The following is a 19,828-nucleotide window of genomic DNA, read 5'->3' as shown; positions in this document are numbered from 1 at the left end:
TTTCTGTTCTGTATGATTAAGACGTTATCTTTGACACGTTGTGTTTCCTCCTGTTTGTTTCCCTTCCAGAACATCGCCATCATCTCTGAAGCAGCCAGCTCCGGGATTTCCCTGCAGGCCGACCGCAGAGTGAAGAACCAGCGCCGGAGGGTCCACATGACGCTGGAGCTGCCCTGGAGCGCAGACAGAGCCATACAGCAGTTCGGTCAGTGCATCGGCCAGAACGTCAGAACCACCTGCAGGTCCTCAGCGAGGATGTCCCGCTCCGCTTGGACTTCCTAGAGCACCGCAGACCAGCAGGACGTGGTCCAACATGCTGACGACATCGTTTTCAAAGCGTTTCAAAAGAGCAAAAATTGGGGGGTGACGTAGAGCACAAAAAGAAAAAGTTGGAAAATATCTCACGGGCAGGCGTGGAGTGGAGAGGAGGACTCTCATTGATATCTGGGTTGTTTTTGGTGGTTTACCAGGCCTCTAGTTTAGAAAGTGTTCCTCCTCCACTGTTCCAGTCTCAGTACTCTGAGTAAAGACTGAAAGGCCTGAACGTGCGGAGTAACTGAAGCTTATCCAGTGTGACAACTCGCCCAGCTATATATGTGGAATTCCCTCTGACTCTTTCTTTCTCCGTCCCCACACAGGGAGGACTCACCGGTCCAACCAGGTCACGGCCCCGGAGTACGTCTTCCTCATATCGCAGCTGGCCGGAGAGCAGAGGTTCGCCTCCATCGTTGCCAAAAGACTGGAGAGCCTGGTGAGAACTGGATTTAATCATCCTGCAGTGTGAAGTTGTAGTTTCCTCCAGTGAAGTACTCGGAGCTCCAGCCTCCGTTTGAATGCAGTTCGTCGAAGTTTTCTGACTCCAGTGGTTTCGTGCCAACAGGGGGCGCTCACCCACGGCGACAGACGAGCGACGGAGACTCGAGATCTCAGCAGGTTCAACTTTGACAACAAAGTGAGCAGGAGGACTCTGCAGGTAAAGCCAAGGCTCTGGCAGTGACTGACGGCCGTCTGTTTGTTCTGCAGTACGGCAGGAATGCTCTGGAGATCGTCATGAAGTCCATCGTGAAGCTGGACTCGCCGCTGGTGTCTCCGCCCTCCGACTTTAAAGGAGATTTCTTCAAAGGTGCGACTCTAAACAAGCTGATCTCTTGGGGGGATGATGAGGGGACACGTCACCCCTTCACTCTGCTTCTTCCTCTCTGCTCATCTTGTTCCACTCCACTTATATCAATAGTCCTTCTGTTTTCAGGTCTACCTTTTTCCTCTTTCACTCTACTCATCCCCCTCTCCTGACCTTTAGCCCTTCCTCTGGTCCCCCCCTCTCTACTTATTTCAGTCTTCATAACCTTCCTCTTCTGTATTAATTCATCCAGAGCTTTTAAAGCATGTAGTTTCTTCTCGTCTGGTTTCCTGTCCTCTGTCTGAACCTGTCCCTATTTGTGACTGCTGTTTTCCTGGCGCAGAGATTCAGAGTGGATTGATAGGCGTGGGCCTGATCAACGTGGAGGACCGATCCGGAGCGCTCATGCTGGATAAAGGTGAAGCAAAGAGCTAAAGGGAGGGTGTTACGGTAGTTTTTGTTGCGTCTGTGTCTGACGCCTGTGTTTCATTTCTTCATCGCCTGCTGCCGCCACAGACTACAACAACATCGGGAAGTTTCTGAACCGTATTCTGGGAATGGAGGTGCAGCAGCAGAACGCCTTGTTCCAGTATTTCTCCGACACGCTGGCGGCCGTGATCCAGGAGGCAAAGAAGAACGGACGATACGACATGGGCATTCTGGGTAATTGGGCTCAGGCGTGATCATGGAGAAAGAAATCCTACATTATTGTTCCGTCCTGGCTCAGCTGTGCTCGTGTGAAGACTCTTTTTCCTCTGTTGTGTCGGTGCAGACCTCGGCTCCGGAGACGAGAGGGTGAAGAAGGTGGACTGCAGGAAGTTCCTCACGCCAGGATACACAACATCAGGACACGTGGAGCTCTTCACTGTGAGTCCAGACTCATGGCTGTCCAACAGGAAGCTGCTAACCTGTTGTCCTCTGTCCTCATGCTTTCATCTTTATGTTTCATGTTTACAGTGGAGGAAATAATTATTTGATCCCTTGCTGATTGTGTAAGTTTGCCTACTGACAAAGAAACAAACATTTTACTGGTTGGTTTCTTCACATAGTGAGAGATAGAATATCAAAAAGAAAATCCAGGAAATTATGTTAAATAAAAGATATAAGCAGACTTACATTTTATTGAGTGGAAAAAGTATTTGATCCCCTGGCAAAACATGGCTTAGTACTTGGTGGCAAACCCCTTGTTGGCCAGCACAGAGGCCAGAGGTTTCTTGTGGTTGATTACCAGGTTTGTGGTATATATCGTCCCATATCAAGAGGAACCTTGGTCCACTCCTCTCTGCAAATCATCTCCAAATCCTTGAGGTTTTGAGGCTGTCGCTTTGCAACTCGAAGCTTCAGCACCCTCCACAGATTTTCTATGGGATTAGGGTCCGGAGACTGGCTCAGCCACTCCATTACCTTAATATGCTTCTTTTTGAGCCACTCCCTTGTTGCCTTGGCTGCATGTTTTGGGTCATTGTGCTGGAAGACCCATCCACAACGCATACTCGGCGCCCTGGCGGAGGGAAGAAGGTTGTCACTCAGGATTTCACGGTAAATGGCCCCATCCATCTTTCCATCAATGCGGTGAAGTCGTCCTGTCCCCTGAGCAGAGAGACACCCCCAAAGCGTGATGTTTCCACCTCCATGCTTGACGGTGGGGACGGTGATCTTGGGGTCATAGTCAGTATTTTTCTTCCTCCAAACACGGCGAGTCCAGTTGATGTCAAAGAGCTCGATTTTGGTTTCATCTGTCCACAGCACTTTCTCCCAGGACTTCTCTGAATCATTCAGGTGACCGTCGGCAAACTTCAGACGGGCCTGTACCTGTGCCTTCTTGAGCAGGGGGACCTTGCGGGCGCTGCAGGATTTTAATCCATTGTGGTGTAGTGTGTTACCAATGGTTTTCTTGGTGACTGTGGTCCCAGCTGCCTTGAGATCATTAGCAAGCTCCTCCCGTGTAGTTCTTGGCAGATTTCTCACCTTCCTCATGATCAGTGATACCCCCCCGAGATGAGATGTTATGTGGAGCCCCAGAACGAGGTCGATTGGTGGTCATTTTGTATTTTTTCCATTTCGAGTGATTGCACCAACACTTGTCTCCTTCTCACCCAGCTTCTTGCCCATAGTCTTGTAGCCCGATCCAGCCTTGTGCAGGTCTACAGTCTTGTCCCTGATGTCCTTAGAGAGCTCTTTGGTCTTGCCCATGGTGGAGAGGTTGGAGTGTGATTGATTGCATGGACAGGTGTCTTTTATACAGGTGACTGATTGACACAGGTGTCTTTGCTGCAGTAAGTAAGTTTTTATCGGTGTGTCTAAGGAGTGAGAGTATTTAACCAGTCTGTGGGAGCCAGAATTGTTCATGGTTGCCAGGTGATCAAATACTTATTTCTGCAAATCAATTTATATCTTTTATATAATGTGGTTTTCTGAATTTTCTTTTTGAAATTCTGTCATTGTTAAAAGGAACCTACCTTTAAAATTGTAGAACGTTCACTTCTATGTCGGTGAGCAAACTAACAAAATTAATGAGGGATCAAATAATTATTTCCTCCACTGTATGTCCTCATGGTTTCATCTTTATGTCCTCATGGTTTCATCTTTATGTCCTCATGGTTTCATCTTTATGTCCTGGTGTCTTTGCGTCCTCAGGTGAGTGTGGAGCGCGGGATGTCCTGGGAGGAAGCCACTCATGCTTGGGCGGATCAGAACGGATCAGACGACGGGTTCTATGTTCAGGTACGAAGGACCAAATCAGCTGACAGACATTTAAAAAGCCTCTTTGGTACCAGAAAAGGACTGATCTCCTTCATTGGACATTTACTGTAACATCACAGCTCACCCAGCGTGTTGGGTAACAATATTCACACAAATTTATGAGAACGACTCCCAAGATGGAAGTTTTTGAAAACACTTTGGGTGCGTCATAATAGTCCCTCCTACCTCCTAACAATCCCTCCTATCTCCTTTCCTATCCACTTCTACTTAACCCCGGAAGTGTTTAAGTGGCGGCCATGATAAGGAGTGTTGGAATTCTCACGCTAAGGAAAGGAGGCTCAATGCTTCCTTTAGAACCTCATTTAGCCTAGGAACCACTGATGCTTCCTTTAGAACCTCCTTTAGCCTAGGAACCACTGATGCTTCCTTTAGAACCTCATTTAGCCTAGGAACCACTGATGCTTCCTTTAGAACCTCCTTTAGCCTAGGAACCACTGATGTTTCCTTTAGAACCTCCTTTAGCCTAGGAACCACTGATGCATCCTTTAGAACCTCATTTAACCTAGGAACCACTGATGCATCCTTTACCAAAGGAGACCAGCTCATGTTCCCCCACAATTCCTTGCGGCGACAACATTTAAAGGAACCCGCTCATCGGAGCGTTCAGGGAAACTCAGGATGACTGAAAAAGGAGCAGATCATGTAAGTTACCAAAGTAATAATCTGCCTAGAACCACTTGAAATCATCTAGAACCCAAATCCCAATGAGGAATGTTCTGGATGTTGAAGAACCAACACAGTAAAGTCCAGTTTTAGTGCAGCCTCTTCTCACTCTGATTGGTTCTTTATTCACCTGCCAGCCGTTTCCCTTTAGTTCCTCTTTTCCTTTGATTTACATTCAAACCTGAGATATTTGACTTTATATCAGAGGTTAGAACCTCAGAGGAACGTGAGAGGAACCACCTTTATACTACCTTTTAACACATTCCTACTTGTTTACCACGACAGACGTCACTAACCTTCACCGCCGTCAGATTATTATTACGCCACCTAGTGGAAGTGTGGTCCGATTACCACAACATGATCGCCTTTCCTAACTCCTTTAGGAAGCCTCCTAACACCTGTCACTAACTCCTTTAGGAAGCCTCCTAACACCTTTCACTAACTCCTTTAGGAAGCCTCCTAACACCTTTCACTAACTCCTTTAGGAAGCCTCCTAACACCTTTCATCAACTCCTTTAGGAAGTCTCCTAACTCCTTTAGGAAGCCTCCTAACACCTTTCACGAACTCCTTTAGGAAGCCTCCTAACACCTTTCACTAACTCCTTTAGGAAGCCTCCTAACACCTTTCCTTAACCCCGTGACGTCATGCACTGGGTTCAGGAAAGGTGGATAGAGAAGCAGACAGTAGGGACTATGAGGAAGCACCCTGATTCTCCGTCGTCTGTAAATTGGCGAAAACGTCACTTTCACGAAACAGGAAGACTACATGGCTTTCAGAACGTGGCATTTAAGAGTGAAAAGTAAAGTATTGAAACAATAAACAGTGTAGTTTTAGAGGCTATAATCTCCCCTGAAGAGCTTTGACCTGAAGGCAGTGGATTCACCCTCCGTCTGTCTGCTTCCAGATGAGGAACAACAAGAAGACGTCCATCCTGGTGAAGGAGGTGAACACTAAGAAGAGGCTGTTCCTGGTCTACAGACCTAACACCGGCCGGCAGCTCAAACTGGAGACCTACTCAGACCTCAAGAAGAAGTTCAAGAAGGTCGGCGGCTTCACCTGATGGGAGGAACCCAGAGTCTGATGCTCACCTGGTGAGATTCACCTTCTCCTCTCCTCTGGTCTTTCTGTGTCAGGTTTTATCTGAAGATGCCAAACAGCACTGGACCGACCAGCACAAGCTGTCTGCCAAGATCTGCTCTCACGCCTACTGGTACGTCTGGATCCCTGAATGGAACCGTTCACTTTAACTCCACTCTCTCTGCTGGGTGGAGTCATCAAGTTGCCCCTCTTCTTGCCCCCCCTCCCCCCTCCAGGCGGGGTAATTGTAAGAAGGCGTCGGTGGGGCTACAGTGTGAGGTGGGGCTGCGCTGTCGGACCTACTACGTGCTGTGCGGCTCGGTGCTCAGCGTCTGGAACGAGCTGGAGGAAGTTCTGACGCCCGTCAGCGGAACCAACGTCAAGGTGCAGATCGTCCGGCTGCGGACGGAGGACGGACAGAGGATCGTCGGTGAGTCACCAGTCTGAACTCCCCGCAGGGCAGAGCGATCGAGTGGTCTGGTGATCTGTAGAGTTTTCTCTGGACTTCAAACTGAGGAACTCCTCATGAAGCTTCACCTCCTGATCATGTATCTTTAATTAGCAGTTTAAAACTAATTGATGTTCTGGAGGAACATGAACCTCGATCTGCTGCCATTGTCCTCAAATACTGTTAATAAAGTTACTTGATACAGACAGACTTAATATTTGTTTGACTGCAGAACAGAACAGTTTATACTGCTGCTGTCAGCTTGTGTTTCATGTACATTGATGGTAACCATGCTCCTCTTCCTCCCTCTTCCTCCTCCTCAGGTCTGATCATTCCAGCGAACTGCGTCTCTCCGCTCATCAACAAGCTGTCGACGTCGGACCAGAGTCAGCAGCTCGCCGTTCAGGAGCAGCAGAAGCGGCAGCAGCTTCACCCTCAGAGTCTGAGCCACGCCGCCTGCACATAGTAGCAGCGAGGCGCCTCCTCCTGGCCACCGCCTCCCTCTGCACCACCCGGGACCCTCACCGTGGGGGGGTTGGAGGCGCCCTGACTGTCGGATGTAAAGCAGTGCTTGTACAGAAGAAAAAAGTAGTTTTTTTGTTTTGTTTGTTTTTTAAACCCTCAGAGTTTTCACCTCGGGATGCGACGGCAGCGTTTCCTCCTCTGACATTCAGAGGACGAAGCTTCGGTCCGAGGTGCGAGTGTCAGCAGACACTTTATTTTCCCTTTTGTTTGTTTTCTTTGTTTGTTTGGTGGCTCTGGACAGAGCGGCGATAATAAAAACCACTAGAACGAGGAGTCTTCTCCCCTGGCGTTTATCTTCTCCACTCACAACACAGGAGTCACGTCACGCCTCTTCTGACCACCAGGTGACAGCAGTGAGTCGCTGTCTGTTTTATTCCTCCTTGCTCACTACTGAACGCAGGCTATGACTCACTGCTCCGCCTGGTGGTAGAAACGGGTAAACACTGCTTAGCTTCCATTTCTCTACTTCACCTTCAAATCTGTTCAACAAAACGACCAAAACATCCGAAGCCTCCGCTGGTTTCCGTTTCTCAGCTTCTTTGGCTCCTTTTATTTCAGCTCGGGTTCATTTGTGTCGCTAAGTTTTTGACGATTGAAGAAAACTTTGCATTTAAAGACACGAAGTGTTGGGATTGTGAATTTAATTTAATCCTGTTGAATTTGGCTCAGAAAGGAAATAACTGGATCTGATTTGCTTGTTTCACATGTTTGAAACAAAAGATAATTCCAGCACGTTCCAGCTCCGTCTATCAAAGCTTTCTAACAAATCAACAGTTAAATTGATTTAGTTTCTTATAAAACCGTTTATTGTTTCATTATTTGTGTGTTGCAGTTGTAAAACAGGATTTTGTCATTTTGTGTTTTGAAAATGTTGGTTTGAAGTATTTCTCGTTGATTTCACTCCGACTGTTGAATAAATGAGCCAAGAAATTCTGGGAAATGTCAAATCCACAATCATCTTTTTTTTTTTTTTTTCCTCGTGTCATTTCCTGTTTGAACCAAAATAGAATAAAATAAATCCACTCAGAGTTTAAACTGGTACCAAGAGCCCCGTCTGACACTCCGCTCTCCAGTCGGGATTCAAACTCAACGCTTTAGTTTTGACCTCGATTCTCCCAAGAAAGAAGGAAGACGTCCACAAAGTGAAGTTAAATGGAAAAGAATGAACTTTATTCAAACGCAAACGATGAAAAACTGCAGATTTACAAAAATGTGACGTTAGAATTTAATGCAAACGGACAAATTCAACATGTTAAACGTCTACGGCGCCGTTTAGACGATTTCAAATGAAAAAACACAATTCTGTCTCGTTTTTGACGACAGCGCTTGGAGTGACTGAAAACAACTTTGAGAACAGTCGCTGGAATAATCCAACTTGGTAGTTTTATTTTGACAGCCACCATTGTAGCAATGCAACTTGGTGCTCTGTCCACTAGAATGTTCTTGTTCTCCTGTTAATGTTTAGAGCTCAAAGTTCTCCATTCTAAAACCCTCCCTGTGATCAGCTGGTCCCAGACCCGATGTTGGGTGGGAACGGGGTAGGCAACACAGGTAATTGCCTAGGGCCCCGAGCTGAAGGGGGCCCCGAGGGACGGCTGACATCAGTCAATTTCAATGACAAAATAATGTAACTGCTTTGAGACGCTGCAACGACAGCGCATCGAAAATCCCCCGCAAGGGGCCCTTTCCGAGTAGTCACTGGCTAGATGCTAGTAGGGGGGCCCCCGACAGACGGCAGATATCAGTGACACAACTTGGAACCCCCAGTACACACTACAATGACACATTGGGAACCTCCCTAATGGGGCCCCACTACTACCCTGTATCAACGTGGAGTCCTTGTTGTCAAACACTGAAACATGAAGCGGACAAACCCCTCATTCACATGAAACGGAAAGAAAAACGAGGAGGATGAAAAGAAAAACCGTGACTGTGGTAAGTGAGAGTGTGTGAGCTGTGTGTTACATTATTAAAACGTTAGTCCCAGTTAGTCCCAGACACTTTGTCCCAAACTCCCAGTCCTCCACCAACAAGCAGAAAAGTTACCTGCACATTTAAGTCCGTGTAAAGTGAATTCAGCCATTCTCTTCTAAACACATTAATAAAGTGTATTTATGTATCTATTAATCATTCAAATTAGACAGTGTGGTTAACAGCACACTGCTCTGGTCTGACAAACGTAGAGCACATGTTTATTTTTACTTTCTACCAATTCTAACCGCTTTATTTAAGAAGTAGTGCAGCATTGCTCACACAGTTTGTCAGAAGTCTTGTGTTCATACATTCATCGTCACACAATAACTTAGTCCTTTGCTGCCAATGATATTTTCTCCTTAAATAAAGTATTTGTTGTCAAATGCTAAAACTAATCCCAGCATCACTGCTGCTGTCAGTTTAGTCTAGACTGTGGATAATTAGCATTTACAACTGAACGATAATATAGTAATATAGTAATCTAGTAATATATCCATACATTTTCTGCTCTGGCCTAAATGTTATATTAATTAAAATGTTAACATGAAGCATTAAAGTTGTTACTGCCAATGAATATTCATCAATTATTCCATACATATCTGAAATGTGGAGTATTTGTGTTGTTTTTTTTTTACTTGGTTGCATTTTTATCGGACTTAAAATTTTGCACATTTCAGTTCTGTTTCATTTTCTGGCATTTATATATTGTGTGTAAAGTTTGATTCAGTTTAGATAGTTATGTTATTTATTATATATTTTAAATGTTATTTATTTAATTATGTATTTCTTTACTAATCCGTCGTGCTGGACTTTATTCATCATCATTCTGGGGCCGGGAGGCCCCGTAGTCCTTCTGGCCTCGGGCCCCCAGGAGGTCCAGAAACGTCCCTGGGAACCAGACCCCGTGTTGGGTGGGAACCACTGGTGCAGCTAGAAGACAACAGACCAAAGGACCCTGGAACCAGTTTGTAAGCTTCTCAGCTCAGACTGACCGGTGTTCTTCCACGTGCACGGCGGGACAGACAGGCTCGTCTTCCTCCTCCTCCTCCTCCTCTTCCTCCTCCTCCTCAGTTCAAAACAATCCAAGGACTTTTCCCCAACTAGTTTTCGGCACCACTAACTCCAGTTGTACATTCAGCATCACCTGTACGTGAACAAGTGCGGTGCTCACTAAAGCTCGGTGTACTTCTACCCTGCAGTCTCATACACGGACACAAACTTTGCATCAGACTTTAATTTCACCTCGTTTTATGTTCTGATTTTCTCAAAATTCATATTTTGGATCTGTTAGAAAAGTTTTCTGTGACTCTACCACACAGAGAAAAAGTGTTCTCAAGGGTTTCTGGTTAATTCTACACATCACAATGATTCATTTTCAGTTTTTGTCTTTTTATATGATCTCCCAAACTGGACTGTTTGGATAAAATCCTCATGCCAAAGTAACTTAAGGTACAGTAAATAAACTACTGCCTTGATTCAAACCTTTTATTGGTTAAAATCTGAATTTGGGTCGCTTGTTTTTTAACTCAGTCACATGTGTGTTCTCAGTGTATTCCATATTGAATCGAAAATCCCAACATGAGCAGATCACCTCTCCAGAACAAGACGTTTTCACACTGCAGATTCAAAATGAACACAATGAAACACCAATTCATCAATAGAAGGATCTGAATTGATTCTTTAAAACATGACAAAACCAAAAGGCCCGATGGAGAAAGCAAACTACAGAGGTTGAGTCCAAACGTTCATGGTGAAGCTCAAAGTGAGGTAAGAGGAGAGCTTCACTTTAAAAGATGCCATATCACAAAATAAAACGGTAAAATGACCTTAAAGGAAGACGGACTGTCACGAAACAAACAAACAGAGAAAATAAACCCGAAACAGATCAAATTAGATGGAAATGAGACAAAAAGATAAATGACAAACGGGATTTTCAAGAATTAAACTTTTTATTTGTCACAAATACGACACACAGAGTTTAAACACTTTTCACTGCATTTAAAGTTTCCCTCAATATCAACCACAAAAGATGTTATAAAAAAGTTTTTAGCACATTGAATTAAAGTAAGATTAAAGATGTATTACTCATGTTTAACACAAATATAATCTTAATTATTAAAAGAAAATAGTTTCACAGTTTTCATCCATAAAAGGTGTATTTTAGAGTAAAGAGAAGATTACAGATATTTTTTTCACGTTTCAACACCTATTTAAATAATAAACTATTTTAAAATCACTTACATTTTAGTTTCTAATTCAACATGGGGGTTTTTCTTTAGTTTCCATTGCTTAAAGACATCAACAACTCTATTTTAGAATATAAATGTATTAGTTTTTTAAAATTACAATTTAGTTTCTACTTAACGTAGTAAAGGTTTTTTTTACTCACTTTTCATCCATAAGATCAAGTCAAAACGTTGAAATCATTTTTTCCATCTTTCAACACGTATTTGAATCATTAAATTCTTTATGAAGATAAACATTTTAGTTACTAATTAAACACAATAAAGACGTTTCCTCTCAGTTTTCATTCAAAAAAGACATTATAAAGTGTATATTTTCATATTGACTTAAATTATAATTTTACTGAGGTTTTTCCGCCTTTAGACACTAATTTGAATAAAATTATATAAATTAAAAAAGTAGGATTTTAGTTGATAAACAATCGTATTAAAGTGTCTTTCCGTCCACAGAAACTGTAATAAAGTGTTTTTTTTTCGTTCCGAAGTGTTTTTGTTAAATTTCCGCTAAATTAAAAGATTTTCTCCAACAAACTTCAAACTTCGAGTTTGAGCGTGTGCGTGAGGCGCGTGCGCGCGCCGGTCCGTGCGCGTCGCTTGCTTTGTGCGTGTGTTTCTCTGTGTGTGTGTGCGCGGCGCGGCCATGCGCGTGCAGCCCGCTCCGCCGCTCCGCGCGCGCAGGGTGTCAATATAAAGTGACGGCCATATTTGCCGGTGCCGCTGTTGTAAACAAAAAGTGAAGACAGCCGCTTCACCGCGTTCGGGTCATTTTTATTTCTTTACGATGTCTCTGGGAATGTCTTACAAACCCAACGTCCACCAGCACATCCCGGGAACTTCGGGCAGCCAGGGTGAGCAGTCGGCGGGGGCCGGGGGGGCGGCGTGCGGCGGGGAAACCGAGCGTTAGCGGCGGGGTCGGGAGAATACCTGGAGAAAGACCGTGTCTGTAGTTTTTGTCCAGTTCTGAATGTCGGGTCAGATCCGCGGAGCGAGGCTCATTCATATCCGCCATTATTACTAATGTGGAGCAGCGCGGTCCGCGGCTCGAGCTCGGCGCTCCGCGGGCTCCGGGGAGTCGAGCCGGGCGGACCCAGCTCCCGGAGAGCCGCCGCTGCCGGGGTCGTCGCCGTGCTGTGCTCCGCCGGGCGGGTTGAGCCGCGGCTCGGTGACACAGATGTACCGGGCCGTCGGTCGGTGTGTTGTTCAGGCTCGTTCCGTTTCCTCCATGATGCTCCTCCGAGCGAGCTGCCGATTGATCTGCTACACACACACATACACACACATACACACACACACACACACACACACACACACACACACACACACACACACACACACACACACACATACACACACACACACGCACAGCCGCGCTTCCACGACACCTGGCGGCCGAGAATGAGAACTGCAGGACGAACAAAGGAGGAGAGGAGGAAAGGAGAGGGGGAGGAGGAGGGAGGGGGTGAGAGGAGGAGACCTGCGGGACGAACAAAGGAGGAGAGGAGGGGGGAGAAGAGGAAGAGAAGGAAAGGGGTGAGAGGAGGATGAACAAAGGAGAATAGAAGTAATTGATGGGTAAGAAGGAGGAAGGAAAGCGACTTCATTGATCTCCTTGAAGACTGGTCACCTGACCCCAGTTAACCAGGTCACCTGACCTCAGTTAACCAGGGCCCGGTTGTTCAAAACTTGGTTATCGTTTAACCAGCCGTTAAATACATTTAACCGACCGTTTAACAGCACTGTTATCTTGTTCAAAACTCGGTTAACTTTAACCGGATGTTATCTTGACGTTAAAGTTAACGCACCTCCGGACCTTCACTAACTTAACCACTGTTAAGTGGTTAACTCTCACCATGGCGTTCATGATACCAGTTGAACAAAGGAAGGACAGGGTGGAGCGAGGACTGAACTTTGATAGAGTCGATACTGGAATGAAGAGTTACGCCTCTATGGAGCCCCAGAGTGGACATAGAGAAAAAAAAAAAATATATATATATATATATCTATATAATGCGTGGGAATTAGATAGTAATTAGTAACCTCAGATTAATAAGTGGAGACAGCGAGTTACTATCTCCTTCCCTCTTATTATATTTTTCACCAATGTTGCCTCCATCCCTTCATATTTGCTGCTCTGGAGCTTTAAGAGCCTCGTTTCCACGGAGCTCATTAGATCTTGGTGTTTTCTAACTAAACATGTGAAGTCCAGACGAGTTAAACTCTCCTTGGTCCAGAAAGAGAAGATCTCATTCTCATGTCTCTCCTTTAGCATTAATAAATGATCCTGGGTCTTATTTTTCACCATTCCAACATTCCATAGTGACTTTCTGCTCCTTTCACTTTATTTCTGGACGTGTCTGAATCAAAAGCTTCAACATGGAGGAACGGAGGTGTAGAATGATAGAATGCTGCTCTACAGCCGTTTCCATGGTAACCTAGGTAACCACTCTGATTAAAGTTCTCTTTCACACGTCTAAACAATCCAAGCTTTCATTTCCAGTAGTTTGTAGTTTGTTTAGTAGTTCCTGAGGAACCAGAAGTCTGGCTTCATTATAAAGAAGTTCTGTGGAGCGTCTTATAGCGGAGCGCCCCCTGCTGCCTCATGCAGACCTCAGCCTTCGTCAATTCAGAGATTAAATGATCTGGTTCACTCGCTTTATTAATTTGAGGGAACGACTTATTATCTGGTTCCCTCGTGTTATTACTATATATACTATATATTATTATTATTATTTTCCTCTCTGGCTACTCAGTCCACTTTGTAGATGGTTCTCTCTGGATGGTTCTCTCTGGATGGTTCTCTCTGGATGGTTCTCTCTAGAAGGTTCTCTCTAGATGGTTCTCTCTAGATGGTTCTCTCTGGATGGTTCTCTCTAGATGGTTCTCTCTGGATGGTTCTCTCTGGATGGTTCTCTCTAGATGGTTCTCTCTAGAAGGTTCTCTCTAGAAGGTTCTCTCTAGAAGGTTCTCTCTGGATGGTTCTCTCTAGATGGTTCTCTCTAGATGGTTCTCTCTGGATGGTTCTCTCTAGAAGGTTCTCTCTAGATGGTTCTCTCTGGATGGTTTTCTCTAGATGGTTCTCTCTAGAAGGTTCTCTCTAGATGGTTCTCTCGGGTCTAAATTAAAAACGATGAGGCAACATGAAGCCTCTGATCATCCAGTTCAGTTTTCATCTTCCACTTTAACATCCTGGTAGTTTGTCATGTTTGATGGTAGTTTAATAGAGCAGATAAAAACACTGCGCTGCCTCCACCACAACGTTTAAGACAAAACACGGAAGAACGGAGACTTGAAAGTGGGCGGAGCCTTGGGTGGAGCAGCGTCAGGGACGATAACCACTTGTTAATCTCACTATTAACTTTGACTGCGATGTTAACTAACGGGATGACTAACCATGTTTTCAACAACGCATATTTAACAGTCGGTTAGCTAACGGCGGGTTAACGATTTAACTGGCGGTTAGGGCTTAACCAGTGGTTAAAGTAACCCAGTTTTGAATAACCGGGCCCTGGTCACCTGACCCCAGTTAACCAGGTCACCTGACCCCAGTTAACCAGGTCACCTGACCACAGTTAACCAGGTCACCTGACCTCAGTTGACCTCAACCCCACTAACCAGAATAGATAATGTCACATAAAATACTACAAGATGTCAAATTATACTTTGTTTTTCACTGTAAACGGTAAATTGTAACACTAGTTCAGGACTAGTTTTGAGTTTATTTAATCTAGTTTTAAACTAGTTTTGAAGAATCCCTCTCTTTGTTGTTGTATCTCAGTTGTAAACATGACGCTGTATGTTTGTTGTTGTGTCTCAGTTGTAAACAGGACGTTGTGTGTTTGTTGTGTCTCAGTTGTAAACAGGACGTTGTGTGTTTGTTGTGTCTCAGTTGTAAACATGACGTTGTGTGTTTGTTGTTGTCTCAGTTGTAAACGTGACGCTGTGTGTTTGTTGTTGTGTCTCAGTTGTAAACATGACGCTGTGTTTGTTGTTGTGTCTCAGTTGTAAACAGGACGTTGTGTGTTTGTTGTGTCTCAGTTGTAAACTGGACGTTGTGTGTTTGTTGTGTCTCAGTTGTAAACATGAGATTGTGTGTTTGTTGTGTCTCAGTTGTAAACATGACGCTGTGTGTTTGTTGTTGTTTTGTCTCAGGTGTAAACATGACAACCCCTGGCTAGCTCAGTAGGTAGAGCATGAGACTCTCAATCTCAAGGTAGAGGGTTCATGTCCCACGCCGGGCACCACCTTCCCGTGGGCTCTCCACCTGCAGGAAGGTTCTTAATGGGTGTAATGTGATCTGGGTGACGGTGCTCAGACCGACACCTCCACCACCCGGAAACAGATAAGAGGGAGAAAATGAGTCAGACACTGTGTTTCAGTTGTAAACATGTTGGTGTGTGTTTGTTGGTGTGTGTCAGTTGTAAACATGATGCTGTATGCTTGTTGTTGTGTCTCATTTGTAAACATGTGTGTTTGTTGTTGTGTCTGTTGTAAACATGACATTGTGTGTTTGTTGTGTCTCAGTTGTAAACATGACGCTGCGTGTTTGTTGTTGTGTCTCAGTTGGAAGCCTGCAGTCGCCCCCTGCTGCTAATCTGGCCACGCTGCAGTCCTACCGGCCCCTCCTGAGTGACTACGGACCTCCGTCTCTGGGATTCTCTCAGGTTCTGACCCACAAACACGTCAACAAACTCATTTAGTTTCTTCTCTGTCCTTTAATGAAGATCAACAATCAGACTGTGCCTGCTGCCAAAATCTCTTTAATATTTAGTGAAATCACGTTGATATTTAGTGAAATCTCGTTGATGTATAGTGAAATCTCGTTTGTTATTTAGTGAAATCTCGTTGATATTTGGTTGAAATCCCGTTGATATTTGGTTGAAATCCCGTTGATGTTTAGTTGAAATCTCGTTGATGTTTAGTTGAAATCTCGTTGATATATATATATTTGAAATCCCGTTTATTTGGTTGGAATCCTGTTGATAATCTCGTTGGCATTTAGTTGAAATCCCGTTGATAATCTCGTTGCAATTTACTCTAAATCTCGTTGATATATGTTTGAAATCTCATTGATATTTAGTGAAATCTCGTATATATTTAGTTGAAATCCCGTTTATAATCTCCTTGATATCTGGTTGAAATCTCGTCAATATATGGTTGAAATCTCATCGATATTTGGTTAAAATCTCGTTGATATTTGGTGAAATCTCGTTGATATTTGGTGAAATCTCGTTGATATTTGGTTAAAATCTCGTTGATATTTAGTTGATAATCCCGTTGATATGTAGTTGAAAAATCTCGTTAAAATATGGTTGAAATCTCGTTGCAATTTTGTGTAAATCCCGTTGATAATCCCGTTGATATTTTGTGAAATCTCGTTGATATTTGGTTGAAATCCCGTTGATATCTAGTTGAAATCTCGTTGATATATGTTTGAAATCCCATTGATACATGGTTGAAATCTTGTTGATAATCTCGTTGATATTTAGTTGAAACCCTGTTGATATTTAGTGTAAATCCCGTTGATAATCTCGTTGATATTTTGTGAAATCTTGTTGATATATGGTTGAAATCTTGTTGATAATCTCGTTGATATTTAGTGAAATCTCGTCAGGAATTAGTGAAATCTCGTTGCTATTTGGTTGAAATCTCGTTGCTATTTGGTTGAAATCTCGTTGATATTTGGTTGAAATCCCGTTTATATTTGGTTGATATTTGGTGAAATCTCGTTGATATTTAGTGAAATCTCGTTGATATTTGGTTGAAATCCCGTTTATATTTGGTTGATATTTGGTGAAATCTCGTTGATATTTGGTTAAAATCTCGTTGACATTTAGTTGATAATCCCGTTGATATTTAGTTGAAATCTCATCTGTATTTAGTTGAAATCTCGTCGATATTTGGCTGAAATCTCGTTGGTATTTGGTGGAATCTCGTCGATATTTGGTTGAAATCTCGTTGGTATTTGGTGGAATCTCGTCGATATTTGGTTAAAATCTCATTGATATTTAGTTGAAATCTCGTAGAAATATGGTTGAAATCTCATTGATATTTTGTGTAAATCCCGTTGATAATCCCGTTGATATTTTGTGAAATCTCGTTGATATTTGGTTGAAATCTCGTAGAAATATGGTTGAAATCTCATTGATATTTTGTGTAAATCCCGTTGATAATCCCGTTGATATTTTGTGAAATCTCGTTGCTATATGTTTGAAATCCCATTGATACATGGTTGAAATCTTGTTGATAATCTCGTTGATATTTAGTTGAAACCCTGTTGATGTTTAGTGTAAATCCCGTCGATAATCGCGTTGATATTTTGTGAAATCTTGTTGATATATGGTTGAAATCTTGTCAATAATCTCGTTGATATTTAGTGAAATCTCGTCGGGAATTAGTGAAAGCTCGTTGATATTTGGTTGAAATCTCGTTGATAGTCGGTTGAAATCTCGTTGATAGTCGGTTGAAATCCCGTTGATATTTGGTTGAAATCTCGTTGATATTTAGTGAAATCTCGTTGATATTTGGTTGAAATCTCGTTGATATTTAGTGAAACCTCGTTGATATTTAGTTGAAATCAGTCTGATATCAGTCCGAGAGCTTGGTAGAAGTTATTTTCAGCTGTGAGTTCAGAAATCCCCAGATTTGATTCAATCCAATCATGTTTCATCACGGTGCATTATTTTCATTGGCCTCCATCTTTTTGTCTGGTTTCTGAGTGGAGTTAAACTCTCGTTTCTCCGTCTGTGACGTGGGGAGGTGAAACACTGGTTGTCCACTCGGCCTCCGCTCTCTGGATGTGACTTGTTTTTGCCCCTCAGGGTTCCGCTGGCAGCCAAGTGCCTCAGAACAAATATGCAGAGCTGCTGGCCATCATCGAAGAGCTGGGGAAGGAGATCCGGCCGACGTACGCTGGGAGCAAGAGTGCCATGGAGCGGCTGAAACGAGGTGAACCCCTCTGACTCGCTGCTCAGGCAGGATTCAAGAGAGCCGACGTCCTCCAGGGTTTTACACTCTGCTGAGTGTTTCTCCTCTGGGCAACAGGAAAATAAAACACTGTTAAAACAAGCAATAATGGCATTTTTGTAACAACTTCCCCTGTTTACATCTAAATCCTGTCGCACTAAATTACAGGTGGAATCAGTTAGTCTGACTATCGATTCCACATCCTCAGTCCATTTAGTCCAAATCGGATCAAACTCTTCTGTTGCCCCCTGAGGGACTTTTCCATAATGTTCTCTTCCTGTATGATGTGGATCCTTTCCTCAATGGAGGCGGTTCTACTTTCAACTATTTCCTCCTGGTAGTTTTTTTACTTGTTGACAGTAATACGGCAGTAGTAGTAGTAGTATGTTGTAGCTGCAGAAACCCTGATTCCCATTTCTCCAAAGCTTCTTTTAGGTTTTGGTTGAAATAATGGCTGAACTATAGAATCTTCTGAGCCCAAGCCATGTTTAGTTTTTAAGCTTTCATAACTCTGGAGTGCCCCCTTCTGGACAAATGAAAAATAGTCAGTTAAACCATTTGGGATCCATTTTTTTTTTATCTATTGTGAATATTTGGCATAAAATCTAAGTTGATAATGTTATTTTTGTAATAGCTATATATCTCTATACCTGCTTTTTAGAAACAACTTTCTCAAAAATGAGGAAAAAGACTTATAGTTTCTATAATATGAGCCTTGTTCATGTATAATTACATTTTCTGCAGTTATTATGTTTATATTATTTATAAGTTATTGCTTTATGACATTTAAAAAGACCAAAATCTTTCTGTTATTACAACGTAGAAACGATGCGTTTTCTCTTTAAACGTGTAAACAGGGCCTCAACCCTAACCCTAACCCTAACCCTAACCCTAACCCTAACACAGAAACTTGGGTGAGTTCCAGTTCTCCTCCAAACTGGGAATTGTGAGTACTTTTTTTACTGGTTGATTCACACATTACAGCCTTTGACTGTGTGTGTGTGTGTGTGTGTGTGTGTGTGTGTGTGTGTGTGTGTGTGTGTGTGTGTGTGTGTGTGTGTGTGTGTGTGTGTGTGTGTGTGTGTGTGTGTGTGTGTGTGTGTGTGTGTGTGTGTGTGTGTGTGTGTGTGTGTGTGTGTGTGTGTGTGTGTGTGTGTGTGTGTGTGTGTGTGTGTAGGAATAATCCACGCCAGAGGGCTGGTGCGGGAGTGTTTGGCCGAGACGGAGCGGAACGCCCGGTCCTAGCTACGACTGGGACAGAAAACCAACTGAACACACGTGCATGGCATTCCCGACGACCAGCAGGAAGTCCAATAAAACACAAGAAACACAACAAGATGGAAAGAAAGCTCTTAAAAAGAGAACGACTGGGGGGGGAAGTTTGGCTCCTGAAGGGTCATTTAGATCAAAACAAAAGACGTGGGAGGTGAAGCGGCAGGAGGTCGAATGTTTTTACTTTTCAGTTCATATTTCAAATGGTTTCTGCATGCGGGGGGGTGGAGGGGTGTGGGGGGGGGGGGGGGGTGATGGTAGACACTGCATGGCTTGTACAGGGGTAGGGGGGTTAGATGGGGAGGACTCTTCTTTTTCTAGTGCTGGGTCTGTTTCTCGGACCCTGATGACACGACGGAGGGAGGAGGGACAGATGTGCCAAAAGCATCCGGTCATTCGTGTTGAGCTCTTCAAATTTTGGTATTAAAACAAAAAAAACGACAAAACAAAAAAAATGCTGAAAATGCTGTCACTTGCATCTTTGTATGTATTTATTACTCGGTGTAATAAATTGTATTTTCAATATAGTTGTCTTTGTTGTTCATTGTGGCTGATGGTCATGGATTAACATTTGTTCTCTTTATTTTAACATTTTACACTCATTTTATTTTATATTTTTTCTGCAATGACTCACATTATTTATCTATCTATTTATCTTTTGCTTTCTTTCCATTTTTCTATATTTTTTTTAACCTATTTTGGATTTTTATTTTTCATTTCAAATATTTGTATTGGTTTTGTAAACATCACGCACGATAAACAAACTGTAAACAGCAGGG

At 43.4% G+C, this 19,828-nt stretch overlaps 1 protein-coding gene across 5 annotated transcripts in view; it reads left to right on the top strand.

The window, feature by feature from the left end:
- The window catches only part of sbno1 (strawberry notch homolog 1), a 32,599-nt gene extending 13,029 nt beyond the window's left edge, over positions 1-19,570 (top strand). For 3 of the 5 annotated variants that reach the window (XM_080477467.1, XM_080477465.1, XM_080477466.1), the window contains exons 22-33: positions 70-205; positions 639-751; positions 881-952; positions 1,024-1,123; positions 1,464-1,538; positions 1,637-1,783; positions 1,893-1,987; positions 3,758-3,844; positions 5,452-5,589; positions 5,681-5,757; positions 5,861-6,054; positions 6,396-7,637. In XM_080477467.1, coding sequence (XP_080333593.1) covers positions 70-205; positions 639-751; positions 881-952; positions 1,024-1,123; positions 1,464-1,538; positions 1,637-1,783; positions 1,893-1,987; positions 3,758-3,844; positions 5,452-5,589; positions 5,681-5,757; positions 5,861-6,054; positions 6,396-6,538 — 1,377 coding nt within the window. In that variant the 3' untranslated portion in view covers positions 6,539-7,637. Of the gene's footprint in view, positions 1-69; positions 206-638; positions 752-880; positions 953-1,023; positions 1,124-1,463; positions 1,539-1,636; positions 1,784-1,892; positions 1,988-3,757; positions 3,845-5,451; positions 5,590-5,680; positions 5,758-5,860; positions 6,055-6,395; positions 7,638-11,498; positions 11,663-15,335; positions 15,476-17,632; positions 17,760-18,954 lie in introns of those variants that run through there. The other 2 variants (XM_080477469.1, XM_080477468.1) reach the window with 2 other exon arrangements.
- Positions 19,571-19,828: the final 258 nt, after the last annotated feature.

This window comes from Lipophrys pholis (assembly GCF_963383615.2).
Source record: "Lipophrys pholis genome assembly, chromosome: 12".
Lineage (NCBI taxonomy): Eukaryota > Metazoa > Chordata > Actinopteri > Blenniiformes > Blenniidae > Lipophrys > Lipophrys pholis.
This window is presented reverse-complemented; position numbering and strand designations above follow the sequence as displayed.